Consider the following 19,965-nt stretch of genomic DNA (forward strand, 5'->3'; position numbering starts at 1 on the left):
TTCATTATTTTTTCCCTTTTCATGAATCTTTGTTATGTGAAAGGAAGATCAGCAGATTAGCAGATGGGCTTGTCTCGTATCTTAATTGGTCTAATTGGATTAGTGGCTTTTTTCCCGAGTTCGGAGGTCACCTACCTGAGGCGGGCTTCTTTGTTATGAAAAAGACAAAATGAAATATGCAAAGTTGTGATTCTGAGCTTCAATTAGTGAATCTTTAGAAAAAGTTAGCATTGATTTCCACGTGATTGGAATGAGGAAATCGACTGCCTCATATTCCGAACTACTCATTGAAAGTCTGAAATTCTCGATTTCATCATCGTTTTCTGTTTCAAACTTGCACGCTATTGATCTGTAAGGTATCGGATTCTTTAGTTCACTAACATTGGATCATCCTTTGAGGATTTGTTTATATATATGTGGGATTAAATGTCATAATTCCGAATCCTAAATTCAATCAAACTTAATAAGGGGTATCTTCGAGTGTGTCACGTACCCGTGGTTTCTCTCGACACAAATCGTATGATGACGATGTCGCGGTGCCAGCATCGGCAAATCCTATTTGCAGTACAACTTAATCTTTGATCGAACGTCAAGTCGACATAATCATTAGTCACTTTTTAATATTCAATAATACCTCATATATTTCATCAAAACTATATCTTTGAACAACAATCATTGCTTTCCGGCTAAAACACAGAAATTTAAGGATCGTTAGGTTTCGGCTTCCTCGACATGGACTCCAACTTTTACTTGGTCAGCATTTGAAACAACCAGGAATCTCCATGAATTTCTGTCATTTTCTAAATACCCACTCCGTTATAACCTCATGGTTGACTACTTGGAAGTCAAAATCGTCGGAACTCAACTCGCAGGTCATCTTTGACTTTTGACACTAAGGAACCAGAAAAAATTGAGGAGAGGGAGAAAAAAACTGGCGACTTGATTCGTCATGTGATAAATGCACGGTGATCTAATGACACAGATAAATTATGACCTTAGTGTTAAATAATTGCCATATAAAGATAAATAAAGATAGATAGATCGAAAGTGGCTCCTATTTCAATTTCTAGATTTTTTGGGTGATACGGCGAATATTATTTCAACTGTAACCAAATGACACATATAAAATAAGTCTTAGGATGCTTTTGTTTTGCTGACAATGACTGATTTTTGAAAAAAAAATTCTAAAATATATCTCTTGAATCGTTTACAAAAACGAAAGAATGGAAAAAAGATTTCCGTCGACCATGGAAATATGTAGACGTGAATTGTGCGGTAATGATAACAGTTTTCATTGACCGGTTATTTCAAGAAACATGAGCAATCATTTTAGGAAAATAATTTTAAAAAATTATTTGTTTTTCACGAAATAAACGGAACCTTAATTAATATATATAAAGAAAAAATAAGAATTTTCTTTTTTTTTTAAGGTTAAGCAAACTTCCTCTTTATTACACAAGTTATCAGTGTTGACAAAAGTCTTATGAGGAAAGCCAACATTAAATGAGTCTTTTCTCTTTTTCGAACAGCAAAAACATAAACTTTCCAACGATCGAATTGGAATGAATTTGGACCCCAAAAAAAAAAAAAATGGAAGGAATGAACCCCAAAAGAAGACTTTCCATGAAAATGTTTAGGCATGAATTGTTGTTGGTGATGATAAAATTTTTTATTGTGATGTTATTTCAAACGACACAAGCGATCCTTTTTAGAAAAATATTTAAAATTTTCTTTTATTTCCAGAAAAATAAGAGGAATCTTAATTTGTCTATTAAAAAAAATAAAGTCCTGTCTTTTCTTTGAGGGTAAGCAGACTTCCTCCTTATTACAAAAGCTATAGTTGTTGACAAAAGTCTTACGAAGAAAACCAGCATTAAATGAGGTTTTTTTCTCCAACAACTAAAACATCAACTTTCGAGGGAATTGGAATGGGGCACCCCCAAATCTAAAGCCCGGTTGCGGTCAAAATTGTATATGGAAGCAAATGTTAAGTCAACACCAAAATTCATTCATCTTCATTCAAATTTCGAATAACCTATCTCATCATAAAGAATTTCCAGATGCTTATATATGCAAGACGACTTCAATTTGGTCAATCGGATCCGTGCTTCGGAAGAAAATTAGCTACAGAAATCACGTCACATCGCCTCAATTTTCTCGACGATCGGTTTTAGCTTTTCAATTGCTTTTCTTTAAAATTTTGCGGTCTCCCGAAACCTTCCGAAACATATAAATAACTTGACATGCAGAATTGTATATAGGTTCTTCAATTTTTCAACATTTGACTAGTATTTTCAATTTTTATCTTTTTACCTAAAATGGAGTCGGACAAAAATACTTGTAAGTCAAGCGTAGATCATTGCATCAAACTTCTAAAGAACGTATACTTGTTGCGTTTGCTTCTCTCTTCTTCAAACTTTAAGGATGTACGGCATTTGCCTGGATGCGAAAAAAGGTTATATGGATAGTATGATTATCAAATTTGTGCTCCTAATGTCTAGGTTGATATGGCTCATACGCAAGTATGGATAATTTCTTTCGATGCGGTCGATAAAGCCGCTAGAAATTCCCGGGGCAAACCTTGGAAACGAAATAACGGTAGCCGCAAAAGCATATCGAATGCACGGTCGGATGTTGAAGTCGAAAACCGTCGATAATCCTCTCTCCGAATTCCTTGTTAGTTTTCGCTATTTGTGGATTATCTGCAGAAACTGTATATGGCGGACCTCCCGCCAGGGTGATGTTTCGGGTCGGAAAGAAGGCGAAAATGAAATGAATTAAGAGTGGAATCCAAAAGAGAAAGAAACGAATGAGTTGATGGCAATATGCGAATTCTCGAAGGCGAAACATATTGACTCTCGATCGTCGCCACAAGTTACTCGTTCTGAGGGCTTGATTCACGCGAATCGGGTCGGTCGTTTCCAACGTATCTACTGATATTCCAAAACGACGTAGTAGCGGGAGAACTGAAGGCTTGAACTGATGTAGAAGAATAGATTTCAATGTGAAGGCTTTCTTCTTTGGGGCCCCAAAACATGAATTAAACTCAGCTGTAACAGTAAGAAACGCGATTTGGAATTCAGCGTGGACGGTAGGAACTAGGCAGCACGATGTGGACGAAGAAGCTCCACGTTTTGTTCTGCTTATATTATCCTCTCCAGCAGTGCTCATCTTGTCTTCCATTTCACCAGAAAAGAGGGAATTCTACCAAATATCATGGCCGGCGGAGGCGGAGCCACCACGGGAAGTTCTCTGCTGCACACTCCGACGTGGGCGCTCGCGGTGGTTTGCTTCTTCTTCATATCGACCTCCCTCATTCTTGAGCACCTCATCGATCTCCTCACCAACGTAAGCCGATCAATCAGATCATACTGATTTCTGTGACTTTTTCATTGATCTTGTTTTCTGTGGATACCGCAATCGATGAACTTCGTGATGGCGCAGTGGCTCAAGAGACACCGGAAGCGCGCCTTGACGGATGCGGTGGAGAGACTTAAATCTGGTATAGTCTAGTTTCACATCATCACTGGGCTTGGTTCATGAAATTTAATATCAACTTTTGTTTAGAAAGTTTTCGTCATTCCCGTTGCAGAGTTGATGCTGCTAGGGTTCATATCACTGCTCTTAGCGGTGACCCAACAATCGATATCAAACATATGCATCTCCGCCGAGCTCGCAGACACCATGCTTCCTTGTAAGAAGCAATCCTCGACGTCTGCCGAATCGATGAAATTCCAAGTCGAGCGCTTTTTGGGGGAAATGGTATTGGTGGCAGCATCCACAAACTCGTCGACGGCAGCCAGCGGAGCCACGTCTCGGAAACTTCTATGGCTCCCATGGCGGCAACTGGCGGATGAAAAAAACACGACCGCGGTGACGGCGACAAACAGCACAGCCATCGATCCTTGCAGCTCAAAGGTAGAGCGTTGATAGTATTTAGTTTATAATACAAATGTAACAGAAAAAATCGGTCTTTCCGTCGACAAACAGTGGTTATTTAGTTGGAAGGTTAATGGAGAAACACTTATCCACGAACATCATCGTACCGGCAGCTCGTCGGTTATCGGAAGACACTCAGACATTAACTAGTTCATATGCAAAATAAAATGTCGCAGTCGAATCCTTAGGCATGACCTCCATTGAAGACTCATGCATGTTAAAGACAAAAAAGAAAAATTTGCAGGGAAAGGTGTCATTGGTGACCCCAGAAGGGATTCAGCAGCTCCAGATCTTCATCTTCGTGTTGGCGGTAATGCAGATTGTGTACAGTGTTATCACCATGGCTTTGGGCAGATTAAAGGTAATTAAACATCTTATTAATCTCCACTTAGACTTTAATATAACCGGGAACCGGACCCTAGCTCGTTTGATTTTGACATTGATAAAAATTTGTCAGATGAGGCGTTGGGAAGCTTGGGAAAGAGAAACTCAAACTACCGAGTATCGGGTCGCCAACGGTATGTTCATCTTATAAAATCCTCATTTGATTATATGAAAATATTTCAAGAACGCCGTGAGGGACGGAGAGCTGAAAGATAAAAAACCCCGCTTTACCATTATTTCACACAGGATATAAGATATGTAATTCTATTTTTGTGGGTCGAGTTGAAGTGGGCCAAATTAGATATTTCTGTCCTATGATACTTTGCAAGTTGATCATAGTATCATCTAGAAGTTCCTCACTTTGAGAGAAAACGATCTTTGAGTCCAATCGATGTTGGGCGGTGACTTATCTACCAAAAAATTACATATTTTCAATGGGCAAGTCTCGAATGGAGGGCCATTCTCGGATCTTGGAAAAATAAATTAATTAATTTTATCGGTTGAGTAGGTTTGCATTCTGAAAATCCCCCTACCAAGTTTTGAACCTTTGACTTCGGAGTCCAGAGGACTTGGAGACACTTAAACGAATTAGTCAATTGCGGTTCAGCAAAGTCAACAATAATTTGGTTGATAAAGAAAAAATTATGGTCAACTAATAAAATAAAATTTTTATTTGTTATTGTTTTACTTTAGGTAACTGGTTTCTTATGTTATTCCTAAGATGCCCTTTATCGTAGGCTTTGAGTTGTGGACAAATGTGAAAATTCAAGAACTAAAGAAATCTATATGTCCATGTTAATAAATGAAACATGATTTGAAGTTCTAATTATCGTTTTCTTTTTTAATTTTTCCTATCACTTTTGATTCATTTTGTCTTCGAATTTTATCGTGGTTTTAGATTTTGTGAACTATTTGGACACTTTAACTAAGCATTCAAGCAAAAGTTAAACCCTTGAACATAGCCCGCATGACAACACTACTGCTCTAGAAATCAACTTCTGACCGGAAGTTGATTTTTCTACTTTTGCTTCTGAACGTAAATTGATTTTTCTAATTCTAGAGAAAAGTGATTTTTTTTTTTACTATTTCAAGTGGCTCCAAAACTACTTTTGGAGAAAAAAAAATCTAAAAACGGGAAAATGAAGTTGCATAGCCAAACGAATTTTTGCTTCAAAGATTACGTTATCAAACGGATTTCTGCTCCGGAAGCACGTTTGGAGCAGAAATTCTACTCTACAAGTATCGTCATGCGCGCCCATGTTGCAAATACATATAGTTTTGCTTCGGCAAGAATTCTAGTGACTAGCCATACATTTATTTTAACTACATGTGTGCCAGTCAAAAAATAAAATACAAATTGTAATTTGCAACTTTTCCTTTTTTCCGTTACAGAAATAATGGGATTTGTTTCCTTTCTAGGGCTTGTGCTGATAATTTCCTTTCTCAAATTTTTTTTAAAAAAAGAAAGAAAGGAGAGGGGATTGATAAAACTGAAAAGTAATTGGTATAGACAGAAATCTCAATATGAACTTGCGCGCCGTGGTCTGACCGATAAGTTGACGTTGACTTCAATTGAAAACGACATTCCTTAAACAACTGGTTCCTGTCAGTCTTCTAGATGAACCCCATTTCACATTCATCATTCTAAGCCATGTAATGTTATTTTCATAATTTTTCGAAAAGCACATGGTTTCAAAAACGGTTTTAACAGGACAGTGACATAAATAGTTTTTGAACTTTAACTTAACGTGCAAACATTTAATTTAATCCACGAATTATACGAATACACTAAAAATTCAGAAATCGTATTAAATAAATTTAAATTTTATGAATTACGTTAATTGAGAGATTATTTATGTCGTTTGTTCTTTATAATATTGGCAGGAAATTTTTTATTTTATTACTTTGTCTTTCTTTTATTGGGTGTGGTCCATCGTTGATATGACAACATTAATGTTTCAGATCCAAATAGATTCAGATTCACAAGGCAAACGACCTTTGGGAGACGGCACATGACGGCCGGTTCAAACACGTCCGTCAATTTGTGGATGGTGAGTCGGTTCTAGCCCTAATCAATCTTTTCTTCTAAGAGCGTTCATTTCGCAAAAGTTAAGTTTTTAAAAATAATCACTCATATTATTTAAGAAAATAGATGAACGAAATTTTTTTCATCGTTTACGAAAATATATAAATATAAATTATATTAAAGAAATATTTTTCATCGACTAATTCTTTCAAGCGATATAAACGACCATTTTTAGAAAATGTTTTACAAATCATTTATTTTTGGCAAAAAAAATAGAACCATAATTTTAACTCTTTCATTAATGAAGTGTTCAACTTTGTATTATTGCTGATATTAATGTCCAATGTCGATGCTGGGTCCAGAAATGTTTTTTCAGACAATTCTTTCGCTCCGTCGCGAAAGTCGATTACCTCACCCTCAGACACGGTTTCATCTCGGTAATTGTTTAAGCTAAATTACCTCCATTAACCGCATATTTGGAGATTAATTAAATAATTGATTAACTGGTGAATTAGTCATTTCTGATTGTGATAATATTTCATATTCAGGCTCACTTATCAGCTCGCAATAATAATTTCAATTTCCAAAAGTACATACAGCGGTCTTTAGATGAAGACTTCAAGGTTGTGGTCGGCATCAGGTGACTATACTCTTCATATCCTTAACTCAAACTCCAAATTGGAGTTGTTAGTGAAGGTTCAATATATCATTTATGAAAAAAATTTAGGTTTCGAATTGTTCGGATCATAATTTTCCACCAATTTAAGATTGAGAAATTTTCGATCCCTCGTGTTTGGACCGATATGTAGGAACACATATAAGGAAGAGTGCCGTTAAGCATTTCAGCGAAACTAGCAACATCGTTTAGTGCACATGATTTAGCAAAATATATTTTATAAGTATTATGTTACTAGTAGGAGTGACCGATTTCAGAAACCGACCTAACCAAACTGGTCCATTTTAGAAACAACAGTTCTTACGCCGGTCGGTTTTGGTATTAGAGAGCCGATCCAGTATATGTATTAGGTAAAATTCAAGTATAATGTTGCACTTTTTCACTATGGAAATATTTATTAATTAAGTGACTATGCTGCTGTACATCCTGGTTAAAGACCATAAAAATTCTTGATTAGTGCAAAAGCATTTCTTCTCTTCTTTTTTCAAAGAGACTTCAAAATCAATTCAACCACTCCGGTTCCGGCCTTGAAATCGAAAAGCAAACCACTCCTGGGTTGGTACAACTACAAGGCTTGCGGAGCTGGGAACCGCACCGGTTTTGTCTAGAACCGGTCTTAGCTGGTCGACCTATGCCGGTTCGGCCCAGCTCCCGGATTGAACCGGATCCGGTGCTCATCCCTAGTTACCGGCACTCATGGAGATCGTTGGTTGCCATGAGTACTTACTTATTTTGTAGTTCTGACTTCAATTTCTTGACTATTGACAGCCCCGTGATGTGGCTCGTGGTCGTCATATTCATGCTCGTGGACGTTCATGGTAATTTTTTCAGTTCAAATTCCGAAATTTTTCATAAGAAATTATTTAATTGTCAATGTTTTTCTTGTGTTATTCACCTTAATATCAACTGACAATTATTCTTGGAATTCATCATGAAACGAATTAAGGGTGGAATGTCTATCTCTGGGTTTCTTACGTCCCGCTCCTGGTAAGTTACCCTAAACTCAGCATCATTTAGTAATATATTTACGTAATTTTTCTCCAGAACATTAGCCCGATAAATTTAATTTACTTTTACCTGTTGATGATGTTGAAAAAACTACAGTTGGTGTTGATGGTCGGGACCAAACTGGAAGTGATCGTGGCGAGAATGGCTCTGCAGATGAAGAACCAGAACAGCGTGATCATCGGTGCTCCGCTCGTGAGGCCGAACGACGACCTCTTCTGGTTCGGCCATCCCGGATTCGTCCTCACCCTTCTTCACTACACGCTCTTCGTGGTACGTGTCCCCACCACTCCGCTGTCTCGACTCGGAAATAGCGATGCCGGGGAAGCGAGATGTTCGCCGGAACCCGGTATTTTCGAAAAAGCTTGCGACATTAGGGTTTTACTGAGAAAAATTAAAAGCATTTCGTTTTGTTTCTTGTGATGTTTTCAGAATGCGTTCGAACTTGCGTTCTTCATATGGGTCACGGTGAGCAGTTTTTCCGGCTTTGTTCTAATGCACCTCCCAATTCTTTTAGAGTTATTATTATTATTTTTTATAACCATTAGCATTAATATTTCAATTTTCTTGTGTAATTTCCATCAGGTACTCTTCGGGGTGCATTCCTGCTATCACGAGCACACCGTGATCATCGTGACAAGAGTGTTTCTGGCGTAAGAATATATCTCCATATCTTTATATACATATATAATTCATGTGATTCTTTGCCCGATGAACTAGAGCCGATCCCGTTCCTCGCTCAAGTTTTGTCTCTTTCTTGACCCGCCTGCCAGACAAGCTGGCTAACCGTGGCCTGATATGGATCCATTTGGTTTATTTGATTCTTGCTCGAGCTGGATGATAAAAAAATTTCATGTATGGTTCCTTCAGAGGATGGATCTATAAGAATTCACCTATCCCCATAACCAAAAAAAAAAACGGACGACTTGACTACAGTATGGGTCGGATGTTTCCATGAGCAGCAAGCAGCGGATCTCTCCTTTTTTTTTGTTTGGAAAAGCCGGTGGCCACATGTGAATATATATAGTTTGTGTGTGTGTGTGTGTGTGTGTTTGGATATGTGTACTCTAATTTTCATTATTGTTAACATTCAAGCTGATAAATTTTTTTTTTTGTCAGGGTTACAGTTCAAGTGCTTTGCTGCTACATCACTCTTCCCCTATATGCGCTTGTCACGCAGGTATAATGTATCATAATGTAGTAATTGTTGCTGTCATGCTTAGGATAGAAAATATCACATCTATGTTTAATTTTATCCCTAGAAGTTGCTGATTTTTATGGTGGACACAGATGGGTTCGCGCTTCAAAAGCAAAGTCCTGGAGGAGCAAATGGCAAACGTGATAAAGCAATGGCATGCCGAAGTGAGGGAGAGAAGGAACAACAGCCATAAGCTGGGACAGTCCTCCTTCCAGTCCCCTCGGACTTCTCTGTCTCTCGAGTTGAACCCCTCGAGGGCGAGCCCCGCTGCGAATTTCGACCCTATGCGGTCGTCCTTCGGAGCCGCCCGGAGGGCGCCGGACCTAAGCGCTCCCTCGTCGAGTAGCCACGCGAGAGGAGAGATCACAGAGGAAGGGTTCGGCGAGGATGACGAGGCAAGAGTCGAAGAGGGAGGTTCTTCCAGTTCCAGGGGCAAGTCTCGGGCTTCCATGCTATACATGCCGTCGTTTAGGCGATAATTGAGTCGGAAAAATTGAAGAGAGAGAGGTGGATGAGCATTTGTTTTTCCTACTGTACAAGTAGGTGATGGCATCATAGTGCATTACGGTCACGAGAGGGAGCACCGTATACCATCGATTTAATTACACCACAACATGACGTCGACACCGTATTTTCTTGTTTACCAGGAATGTGTTACTAGTCGACGTATATAAAAAAGCCTTGTATACTGTATACAAATTGTAATGATTGAACTCTAAAAGCGTCTCGTTAAAAGTATGCTGTAAGTCATATCTAACGCATGACCCAAATGATTTTCTTCATGCCAACGGCAACCCTCGCTTGAGGCGGGCGACCGCTGCAGGCCAAGGGAAAAAGGGAAAAAGAAAAAGGAAGGAAAATAGAAAAAAATTAAGAAAATAAAATCAAAAAAATCTAAGATGCTATTAAAAATTGTTCACGTCAACTGACTGTGCCATGTAGGAAAACCGGCACCCGCGTCAGCGATTTCCAACTGAAATTGACCGAACGGACTCAACCGACAAATTATGAAAAATTATAAAACTCTACAGGCAAAATTATAAGATTTATCACTGAATTGACAAAAGTACTATTAGTGTAGGATTTTTTCGACAATTTTTCCTGCGCATGACCCGAGTGATTTTCTTCAACGTTAACTTGAGATTATCAGGTGGAAGCGTGTGGGCAGATGCCAAAGAATCCTGCCACAGCTACAGTTCATCATGTGTAGGTGTACTTTGTCGTAAGTTTATGATCTCACTCGTTATCCCCGGCGAGGAGTAACACTTTTCTGTTTTTGAAGAACATGGTTTACTTTTCAAGGATTAATTACTGCTTCGTAATTCTGGTAAGAAGAATTACCGACGTGTAGCGGCCGAAGAACTAATGTCAATGTATCAATGAAGTGGGACAATGAAGCCAGAGTCATAGTGAAACCATCCTGTCTGCGGAAATCGCACTACAGGTTCAAACCAATGACGCTTACGGGCAATTTGGTCAACGAAAGATGTAAGCCAATCTATTCTATCCCGAGAAAACAAGAGACGTAGATTCAACAAGAGAACCGAAGACAGCAGCAGTCAATTAAACTAACTATCATTTGACAAGTAGACTCAAAGAAAGACGGCAGTATCTTTCAAACTTTTAAGAAGAGTTCCATAATAACCATCCGGTTTGACAGACTTTTATTTCTTTCCAGTTTTTCCAATGACTAAATGAATAAAGACTCGAATTTACCATCTGCTACGCAGAATCCTCCGAGAATATCAAGATTCTGTCATTCTAGTATGATTGGCAATCTAGTCTGGGAAACTTGGGTTAGTCTCAAATGTTCTGCCACCCGAAGAAGGTAAGGACGTATACAGCTTCCTCATCTGTAGTGATGGACAATCGGGAACACTACACCTGGATTGAACAAAGATTATGAAAATAATGATCAAATTGCAGATTACAGACGAGTAAAAGTTTTGGCAGAACCACATCCATTTCCCAAGTGCGAGGAAGGTGCATACTTGTTGCACACAAGCGCAAGCATGAGGATGTGTAAGGACAGGCACATGCAAGCATACATCTATATGTGAGTGGGTGAGTGAGAGAGAGAGAGAGAGAGAGAGAGAGATACCAAATAGTTGGGTCCATTTTACAGGAGCACAACACAATTTCAACATAATTCAATTGAAAAAGTATCTAGGGCAGCAAGAGCTAACCAGGTCCAGCTACCCAGGCACTTGCACAGTGCAAATTAGCTCCACACATCATTGTTCACTTCTCTAAAATAAGTTCAAGCTTTACAAACAGGAAATGAAAAAATGGTACTTCTCGGAAAGGTTCGTGCCAGCCCCAGTGCAAATACATAAACAATTTAATAGAAAAAAGGGAGGCTTCCAAAAGCAATTTCTTAATAAACCAACTCCGAAGGCTCAGATTGATCAGATGTACCAGGAGATTGGGAAAAAGATTGCCCTCCAGGCAATCATGAAATTCCCAAAAACCAAAACATGTTTCCTGGAGTGCTACCAACAAAATTAAATGCGGATTCAGACAATGACATCATATGTTGCCTTTTCATCACAAACGGAGGAGACTGCTAGCACAAGTCTCATAATAATGATCTTTACAGTATTCTGTCCCCAAAGAATATCGAACAAATTTTAATCAGCATTTCGAATGCCTGCCTGATCAAGCTTAGATATTTGAGAATTATAACTTCAAATTTCTAAAAGTAATTGTCCGAGGAAAATTAACACAGATTATTCTACACTAAAGGTAAGGTAACCGATACGCTAAAACATTGTTGTTGACCAAATTGCCACAATCTCCTCCGACAGGTGATATGAAGCATGAACAGAACAATTGGAAGATCAAGTCACCAAAAGGGAAAAAGGAAAGAAAAAAGCATATATACGTTGTGCTTCTCCTGCAGAACTTTCCAATAGACTCTCAATACTGATAAACGTGTCATGTAATCGCACATTTCAAGGTAGGAAGGACAAGAATCATGCTCGACTACAACTTCAGTGTGTCCATAACAATGCAGATAATGACATCTTATCAGCTCATTATCCCTCATAGACTGAATCCTTGCCAGGACTTTTGGATCTTTCAAGTTTCAACGATAATGTCATGTTTGTCCTTCAATAAAATTTACAATGAAGTCTGAACCGAGCAACAATGATAACATCAAAGCTTCTGAAGTTTTTCCTTCAACGAAATTTCAGGAAGCAGTAAATAAGTTCTCCTTGTTAGTTTGTCAATTGACAATTTGCACGTATATCCCTACCTTTGATATCCATTATTCACCACTACAACTTCAATTTGCTCTTGGATAACTTTTTTGACTTGAAGCTGATGAATGCAATAACACTTTAGTCAAACTAGAGATGTGAATGTCCTTTTGGATGACCAACTTATTTAATTCTTGCCTATTCGATTAAACACTTCAAAAAGATAACAAGTGCATTTTCTAATTTAATTCGATTAGCATATTAAATTGGAAGAACAGGTAACCCAGGAAACCTGGGACTCTTGGAGCACGTAGTGAGTTAGCTAGGAAAGATCATGAATCAAATAAAAACTTTTCTTGATAATAAATTTTAAATATAAAGAACTCTTGTAATATATCAAAATTACACAAGAACATGGATAATCCAATTCCAAGTAACAACGTCTACAATATCTTTGGATCGATATCCAGTATTTCGATCTGCAAAGGGGTTCATTGCTCTCCAAGCAGAGGATCACTTCATACTGTTTTAGATTGTCTTTTGCAACCTAAATAGCCAGGAACTAAATTCTTCAGCAACTTTCACCAGTTGCATATCCTATAATTTAGGCCGCTGCTTGAAGTAGTACGTGTTCATCTCTCAATAGACACATATGCATATCCTTGTACATACTGCACCATGCGACAATTCCAAGCTTGTGGTTGTCTTACAAATAATCTGAATTTGCAGTATAAATCAGGCAGTCCAAGGTAAACATATCTATTCAGGGGAAAAAAGATTGTCTAACCATATGCCCTTGGAAATAAACGAGAGAAGCTGCAAGTCCTGAGAAATCATACTACCGGAGTTAAACATAGATCATACTTCAATCATGCATATGATGGACTGCACTTACACTGCCTAGAAGATACAAATTCTCGAAAGAGACAAAGCAAGAAGACTTGAAAAGACCAAGGAAAATTTTAACTTTTTAAGAAGTCTAGTAGCAGTAATTCGGATGTTGCTTCACAAATATGAAGTTTGTGAGAAAAGTAAAGATCCAATTTAAAGATTCTTTACCTTTCTCGAATTCAATCACCAACAGCAATGCAATCAAATAACCTCATGTGACACATGGTCTGCCACTATCAAGTCTAGCATAATCTCCTTTTCTACTTTTTCAGCTTTACTTTCATCATTTGGCATTTTCCTGGTTTTAGGTCCGCGTTTGAAAGAAGAAAATAATCTAAAATGAAGAAGTACAATGGAGTGTGCAGGAAACCTTTGGGTTATCTTCTCTGGAAGAATGCGATGGATGCCAAAGCCAAAGCCAGACAAAAGTGTCTATGATACACTGAAATAGTTTTACAAGCGATTTGCTCAAGGCACCTTAATAACTTTTTGAACTGTCAATTTTCTCCAAATATTTACACAATGCCATTTAAGAGGAGAATGGACATTGCACGCATAATCGAACGGTTCTTTTCACTAGGCAGGGACTTCCGTAGTCATAATCAATGCGTTCAATCTTCTCAAAACCAAGATGAAGCATGAACTAAACAAAGTTCTGCACATATTACAACAAGTCAACGAACTAAGATGCCTTTGGCTAAGAAAAAAAGGAAAAGAAAAATGTGATTCCATGTTTTCCAGATAAGATCAATGTTAAAACCATCAACTCCAACGAAATTCACTTTACTCAGCTTCTCTCTTTATAAGGGTTCTTTTCCTTTGCTGGTTCTGCAATGTTCATCTAAAGACAAAAAGAACCACACTCATAAAGCACAAAAGGTGAAAAATGAAGGAGGACTTCCAGGTTCTTTCTTCTCGCAAAAATGTCCTTAAACATCAACGCCATGAAAGAATATTAAAGACTGCACTTGGCAACCTTGCCATAGATTTGCTGAAGACACCGAATAACTTCGTTAAATGATAGACTTCATTGAAACTACTGTTTGCATTTTCAAAGATGATTGCAGGAAAAACACAACTTCTTTAACTGGAGGACAGGGAACTCCTTTCCCATTGCGGATTCTTCGCTAATGTAATATGCCAATAACAAGAGTCGAGCTTAACTTCTTTAACTCCCTCTACACTTTCTATATAGAATGGGTTGCCCGGGAGGAGCCGTATGAGGTGAAAATCTCACATATCAGGATAAATGGCAGCATACAAGTAATGACATAGGCAGTAATTCAACTTCGGGCTACCCACATGGCTAGTTGGCACAATATTTCATTCACGAATGCTTGGTAAAAGTAAAACGATTCAATTGAAACCAATTCAAAAGCTCAATCCTAAAGTAGCTCCAAGTTAAAACACTAATTTATGCCGGAAAAGCTGATGTAGGGAAGAGAAGATATGAATGGTTATTATTTCAGCATGTGAATCAGCTTTCTAGGAAAATAAATTGGGTTGCCACAGTGCAAACAGACACGAGAAATTCAACAGAACGAATGCAGAAAAAATTCCAAGATAAGCTTCCTTCCTTAATCAGTTCGCACCAAACACGAAGAGAATGACAGAAAAGCAACTTGTAATGCCATATCCATAATTCGATCCAAAAAAAAAAAATGTCATATCCATAAGAGAATATGGGCAAAGGCTACTCGGGAAACATGAACAATGAGTAGAGCGGCGATGAAGAACGCACCTATTGAGATAATTTCCCAATCAGTCGGCCTCAGTTGCACTTACATTCCATGTTTTTTTCTCGCAGCCCTCGCATTGTCATACTCGAACTTCAACACATTCGGGATATGTGAAGTGTCCTTGAGGTAGAACCTCCTCCCAAACGCGCTCTCTTCGATCGCCGGAAAGTAGCGACAGAACACCGAATTCACCAGCCAAAACCAAGCCCACCCGATCAAACTCCCGAGCGCGGCACCTGCAAATACCTGACCGACCGTGTGGTACCCCAAATAAACCCTAGAGTACATCGTCAGCACCGCCAAGCACCACGGCAAGAAGCACGCGAGCGGCTTGTTCTTCGTGTCGGTGAGGCCGATCCCCCTGTACGTGAGCAGAGTGTAGTATGTGGCGAAGAAGAACATGTACGAAGAGTGGCTGGAGGGCCAGCCATGGGAATCGCACATCTCGAGCACCGCGCAGGTCTCGGGCCGGGCCTGCTGGACCCAGGTCTTGATGTGCTCGCTGATGTACTGGGAGACGAGGAGGCCGAGGAAGAAGAAGATGCCCTGCAGCTCGCGGCGGAAGATGAAGTGCGAGACGAAGCCGCCGAGGCTGATGAAGACGGGGACGAGCGAGATCCACGCGAGGAAGTGGCCGAGCCGGTCGCCCCTCTGGTAGCGCACATGGGTCACCGTCACGGCCTTCAGCAGCGGCGGAGGCATGGCAGCGAGGTCGGAGAATCGGAGAGCGACTGCGAGCGGGATCTGTCGGGGTCGATCTTCAGCCGCCGCGTGCTTATGAGGTGCAAGGATTTTGTTCCTAAACATGAGATTTAATAACTTGTTGGATAGATTTTTCTTTTCTTCTTTCCTTAATTTAAATCTTATAACGGACACCCTTTGATTAGTTAGAACCTGTTTTTTTTTTCTTTCTACTTAATCTTACAGCAAACACACTTTGATTATTTATGCAAAAGAGAAGTGAATGAAGAAGAGCTACAAATCTATCTTAAAATTGTATAAATAACGGCAAAGAAAATGAGAGAAAGCTTCATATCGATTAGGGAAGGAATCGAGCCTGAGGTGCTCATGGTTGATGATTACTTGGGACCGACTCGCTTAAATTTGATTAGAACTCGAGCTCGAACTATTCGAATATTTTATCCAGTTCAAAAGTCGAAACTAAAAAAATGAGATTAATTGATATACTTAGGGTGTGCATGGTAACATTCCGAAAGTGAATTTCCGTTCCGGAAGTGCTTCTGGAGTATGAATCTATTTGGTAATTTAATTTTTGAAATAGAAATCCGTTTGGTAAAAACTTTTATTCTGAAAGAAACTTCTACTTCTGAAGTAAATTTTCACTTTTGAAGTTGTTTTTACCCCAATTTAAGAAGTTAAAAAAAAATTAACTTCTCAACTCAATAAGTATTTTTTGGACCAAAAAAAAAAAATCACAAAGTACTTCTTGGCTCACTTTCTTTTCATTACGCTATCACCCTCTTTCCGATTAGACTCGCCTCCGCCGACTTCCGTAGCCGCCCATCGCCGACCACTAACTCCCACCGCCGCCGCCGACTACCGCTAACGCCAACAACCGCCGGCCACCGCCTGTGACCACCGCCGAACATTGCTCGTTGTGACCACCGTCTGCCGCGGCCATGATCGCAGCCCATCACCCGCCTCCGCTCACCACCTACCGCTACTCGTGATTGCCAACGCTCACCGCCCTCTGCTGCCGTTGCCAACTCCGGCTGTCGGAGTAAAAAATGAGTAGAAAATTTTCGGCCGCCAACAATAATTCTTCATAGAAGATTTTACGTTAATAATGTTTTAGAAGTAGAAATTTTCAATCGTTACCAAATGAATTTCTATAATGAGAAATCAATTTCTGGAGTAGAAGTAGAAAAATCATATTATACTTATGAGTAGAAGTAAAAAACTCAATTTCTAACCGGAAGTTGATTTCTGAAGCAGAAGTGTTATCATGCGCGATCTTACTATACTCACCATATTCTGATACAAAAATATTCACCATATATAAACCAAAGAAAAACATTTGAGCTTGTTGGGCTAGAGCTCGAGCCCAAGTTCTTTTGGACTCAAGCTGGGCTGAACTAAATTCGAGCATCTCAATTTTCTTTTCGAGTTGAATACAAGCTTTGATACTCAATCGATCTCGGGGTTAAGTATCGAACAACGAACACGTGGACGAAGTCTAAGGCAAATTTGGAATTGTATCAACTCGACCCAAGCCATCAAATTATAATATTAGGTACACAAGCTATAAAGTCATGGGACGTCCAAAAATAGGTTATACAATCCACATATCTAGTATTTGAACTTCTACTATCGACCTTTCGCCCAAAAGAAAAAAAAAAGGAACTTCTACTGTCCGCCAAGATGAACACAGTAAGAAGAAAAATATAGCCTATTTTATTATCATCATATTCCGTGAAAAAAATTAAATTCACAAGTCGCTCTAATTTTCTTTTTGGGAAAATGACACAAGTAGTTCCTAATCTTTGGCCCACTACGTATTGTGATCTTTGAATTTTAAATTTATTCAGCATGGTCCATGAATTTTAGCCCGATGTGCAACGTGGTCCCTAAATCTTGAATTTTCTAATACAGTCCATGAACTTTTGGTACATGTTCAATTTAATCTTTGAACCATATGGAGATGTTTGTTATTGTCCCGTTCTTAAATTAATGGAAGGATTATATTGAACATTTTCATATAGTTCAAGAATTATATTGAACACGTACCAATAGTCTGAGGATAACATCGAACAAATAAAAAGTTCATGGCCCACAATTGAATATTATGCTAAGTTCATGGACCTTATTTAAATGCAGTTGATTGTCAATTAGCATTATAAACAATTCGATCTCTTTTATATATGTCTTAAGATAGATACCGAATTGTCTGATTCTGTCTTTTGATCTAATTATGAATTATAGCTCGGTAAAAAGGAGATTCGAGTGTTATCATTTTCACTCTTATAATGGACAGAGAAATTCGCAAGTGTCTTTTGGTGACATGATCCAACTCAAGCATATTTTTCAGTTTGCAACAAATCACATAATATTTCAGAACACAATTTCCAACGCGTTTTCCTAAATTTGCGATTGGCAAATGCTTTCAGCCCTTATATAGGCTGCGTTTGGAAAGACTTTTGGGAAAAGCCTTTGGCAAAATGCAAATGCCTTTGGTCCGAAGGGATTTGGTGAAATGCAAAAGTTGTTTGGTAAACTATAATTGAAAAGTACCTTGAGAAAGGCTTTTGGGAAAATGCTGTTTGGTAAATATATGTTTGAAAAGTCATTTAATATAACCAATTAAGATTTTTTTTATTTTAATTTGTATAAAATTGAAAAAAGAAAACAATGATTGTCACTATTGCGTGTTTGCATTGAGAATAATGTGATACGGACGTACGAACAAATTTATAAATAAAAAAATCATATCAAAGTGGACTTCTTTCGCAATTAAAAAGAGTACTTTCATTATAATAAACATAGTCACATATGCACAAATACTAGATTTACGTTATTATTGAAAATTACAAGCATTCTAAAATATTTACTAAACTCATGGCTATTCGATCACGTAATCGTTCCATGTCGGAAGATAAATTACCGTTTGAAGCACTAGTCCCCTCATTTACATCATTAAGGTTAACTAAATATCCATAATCAAGATCCAAATTAGCTCTTGCAAAATGTGTATCATTGAGTTGGGATCCTTCACGTCGTATATCCTTCCAAGCTTCTCCTTAGGCTTGGCCTGAGATTAAAAAAAAAAAAACACACAAGGTTGCAAACCAACAGCTTTAAGTAAAATTAATTGTGAAATAAAACAATCAAACAGGCAAAAAGAACCTACAACAACACTGAACTTTGTAACTTCCAAACTGTGGTTACCTTGGAAAAATTGGGTGTTCCATGGTGCAGAACATCAATCACCTACAATGCAAGGGGCAAGGCATCAGTAAATAAAGAGATATTACCTTCTCTTTAAAATATCACACCACAAGAAGATCGAGGATCTGGTTCTTCCACTTAAATTGTGAAACAGGATACTGCAAAATCCAGCTCAAGGGCTAAAACTAATGCTACAGCAAGCTACTTACATGAGGACCTTGATAAAAGGAAAATTTTACCTCAAATCAGGTCCAACAAGTATTTGCCGCATTGGTCAATGAACCTAAACCTCACGACACAGTGTTCTCCATTTTTGTACCCAAAGTAAAGAACTTCAAATCTAAAGTCCCTTAATGACGCTGGAAACAGAGATAAAATCAACCCCCGATAGCAAATTCGCAACTACTTCAAAGGATTTTCCACCAATTCACCACCAAACCACAAACCAAGAGCCATAGACATTGATCCTAACAATTGCTACCTTCAAAGAAGTAGCTTTATATGATCACAACCAACTTGGATATCTCTAATCAGTTCACACATCTACTGCGGCTTCTCGGGGACATGCTCAATATGAACAGAGGAAGAGTAACTGTGGGGAGTCGATCATTAGTCACACATAGGCATTTGTTTACTTAATGCTAGAAATAGAAACTACATACCGACCCTTTGCATGATCAACAACATCCAAAATAAGGAAGCAGTACTCATTATTATTGTTCAATTCCCAAAATCTTGCAGGATATCGTTCTCATCTTGCAAGATATCTCAGTAGTGAAGCATTCGGTTTATGCATGAGGGGACTTCTATTTTTCCATTTATTTTTTTTAGGGGGACAATGAGGAACAAAGGCTTCTTCTTCGCTTTCTTTCCCATTATCAACTCGAACTGACTGTAAATGATCCGCTAACTCTAAATTGAAATCTGAAACTCAAAGCAAAAAAAAATCGCAAGCAAAAAAAAATTGCAGAGCAAACACCTAAAAAAAAGCAACTCAA

General features: G+C 38.5%; 2 protein-coding genes across 4 annotated transcripts; one reads left to right on the forward strand and one right to left on the reverse strand.

The window, feature by feature from the left end:
• Positions 1-3,108: 3,108 nt before the first annotated feature.
• On the forward strand, positions 3,109-9,812 carry LOC115749680 (MLO-like protein 3). Its single transcript, XM_030686599.2, has 15 exons — positions 3,109-3,348; positions 3,445-3,502; positions 3,593-3,918; positions 4,184-4,300; positions 4,397-4,457; positions 6,286-6,374; positions 6,712-6,786; positions 6,898-6,989; positions 7,794-7,843; positions 7,972-8,012; positions 8,130-8,303; positions 8,463-8,498; positions 8,616-8,683; positions 9,150-9,210; positions 9,321-9,812. Exons 1-15 carry the CDS (start codon positions 3,217-3,219, stop codon positions 9,705-9,707), a joined length of 1,767 nt encoding a protein of 588 aa, XP_030542459.2. The 5' UTR covers positions 3,109-3,216; the 3' UTR covers positions 9,708-9,812.
• Positions 9,813-10,786: 974 nt separating this feature from the next.
• Positions 10,787-15,801, reverse strand: LOC115749686 (lipid phosphate phosphatase gamma). Of its 3 annotated transcripts, none has more exons than XM_030686615.2 (2): positions 15,064-15,801; positions 10,787-11,112 (listed from the first exon to the last, which is right to left on the reverse strand). In XM_030686615.2, exon 1 carries the CDS (start codon positions 15,761-15,763, stop codon positions 15,104-15,106), a length of 660 nt encoding a protein of 219 aa, XP_030542475.1. In that variant the 5' UTR covers positions 15,764-15,801; the 3' UTR covers positions 10,787-11,112; positions 15,064-15,103. The 3 variants fall into 3 exon arrangements, 2 of the variants coding, with proteins under 2 accessions (XP_030542475.1, XP_030542476.1); XM_030686616.2 differs by lacking the exon at positions 10,787-11,112 and adding an exon at positions 12,767-13,102; XR_004016382.2 differs by lacking the exon at positions 10,787-11,112 and adding an exon at positions 14,569-14,949 and having other exon boundaries at positions 14,984-15,801.
• Positions 15,802-19,965: the final 4,164 nt, after the last annotated feature.

This window comes from Rhodamnia argentea, chromosome 7 (genome assembly GCF_020921035.1).
Source record: "Rhodamnia argentea isolate NSW1041297 chromosome 7, ASM2092103v1, whole genome shotgun sequence".
Taxonomy (NCBI): domain Eukaryota; kingdom Viridiplantae; phylum Streptophyta; class Magnoliopsida; order Myrtales; family Myrtaceae; genus Rhodamnia; species Rhodamnia argentea.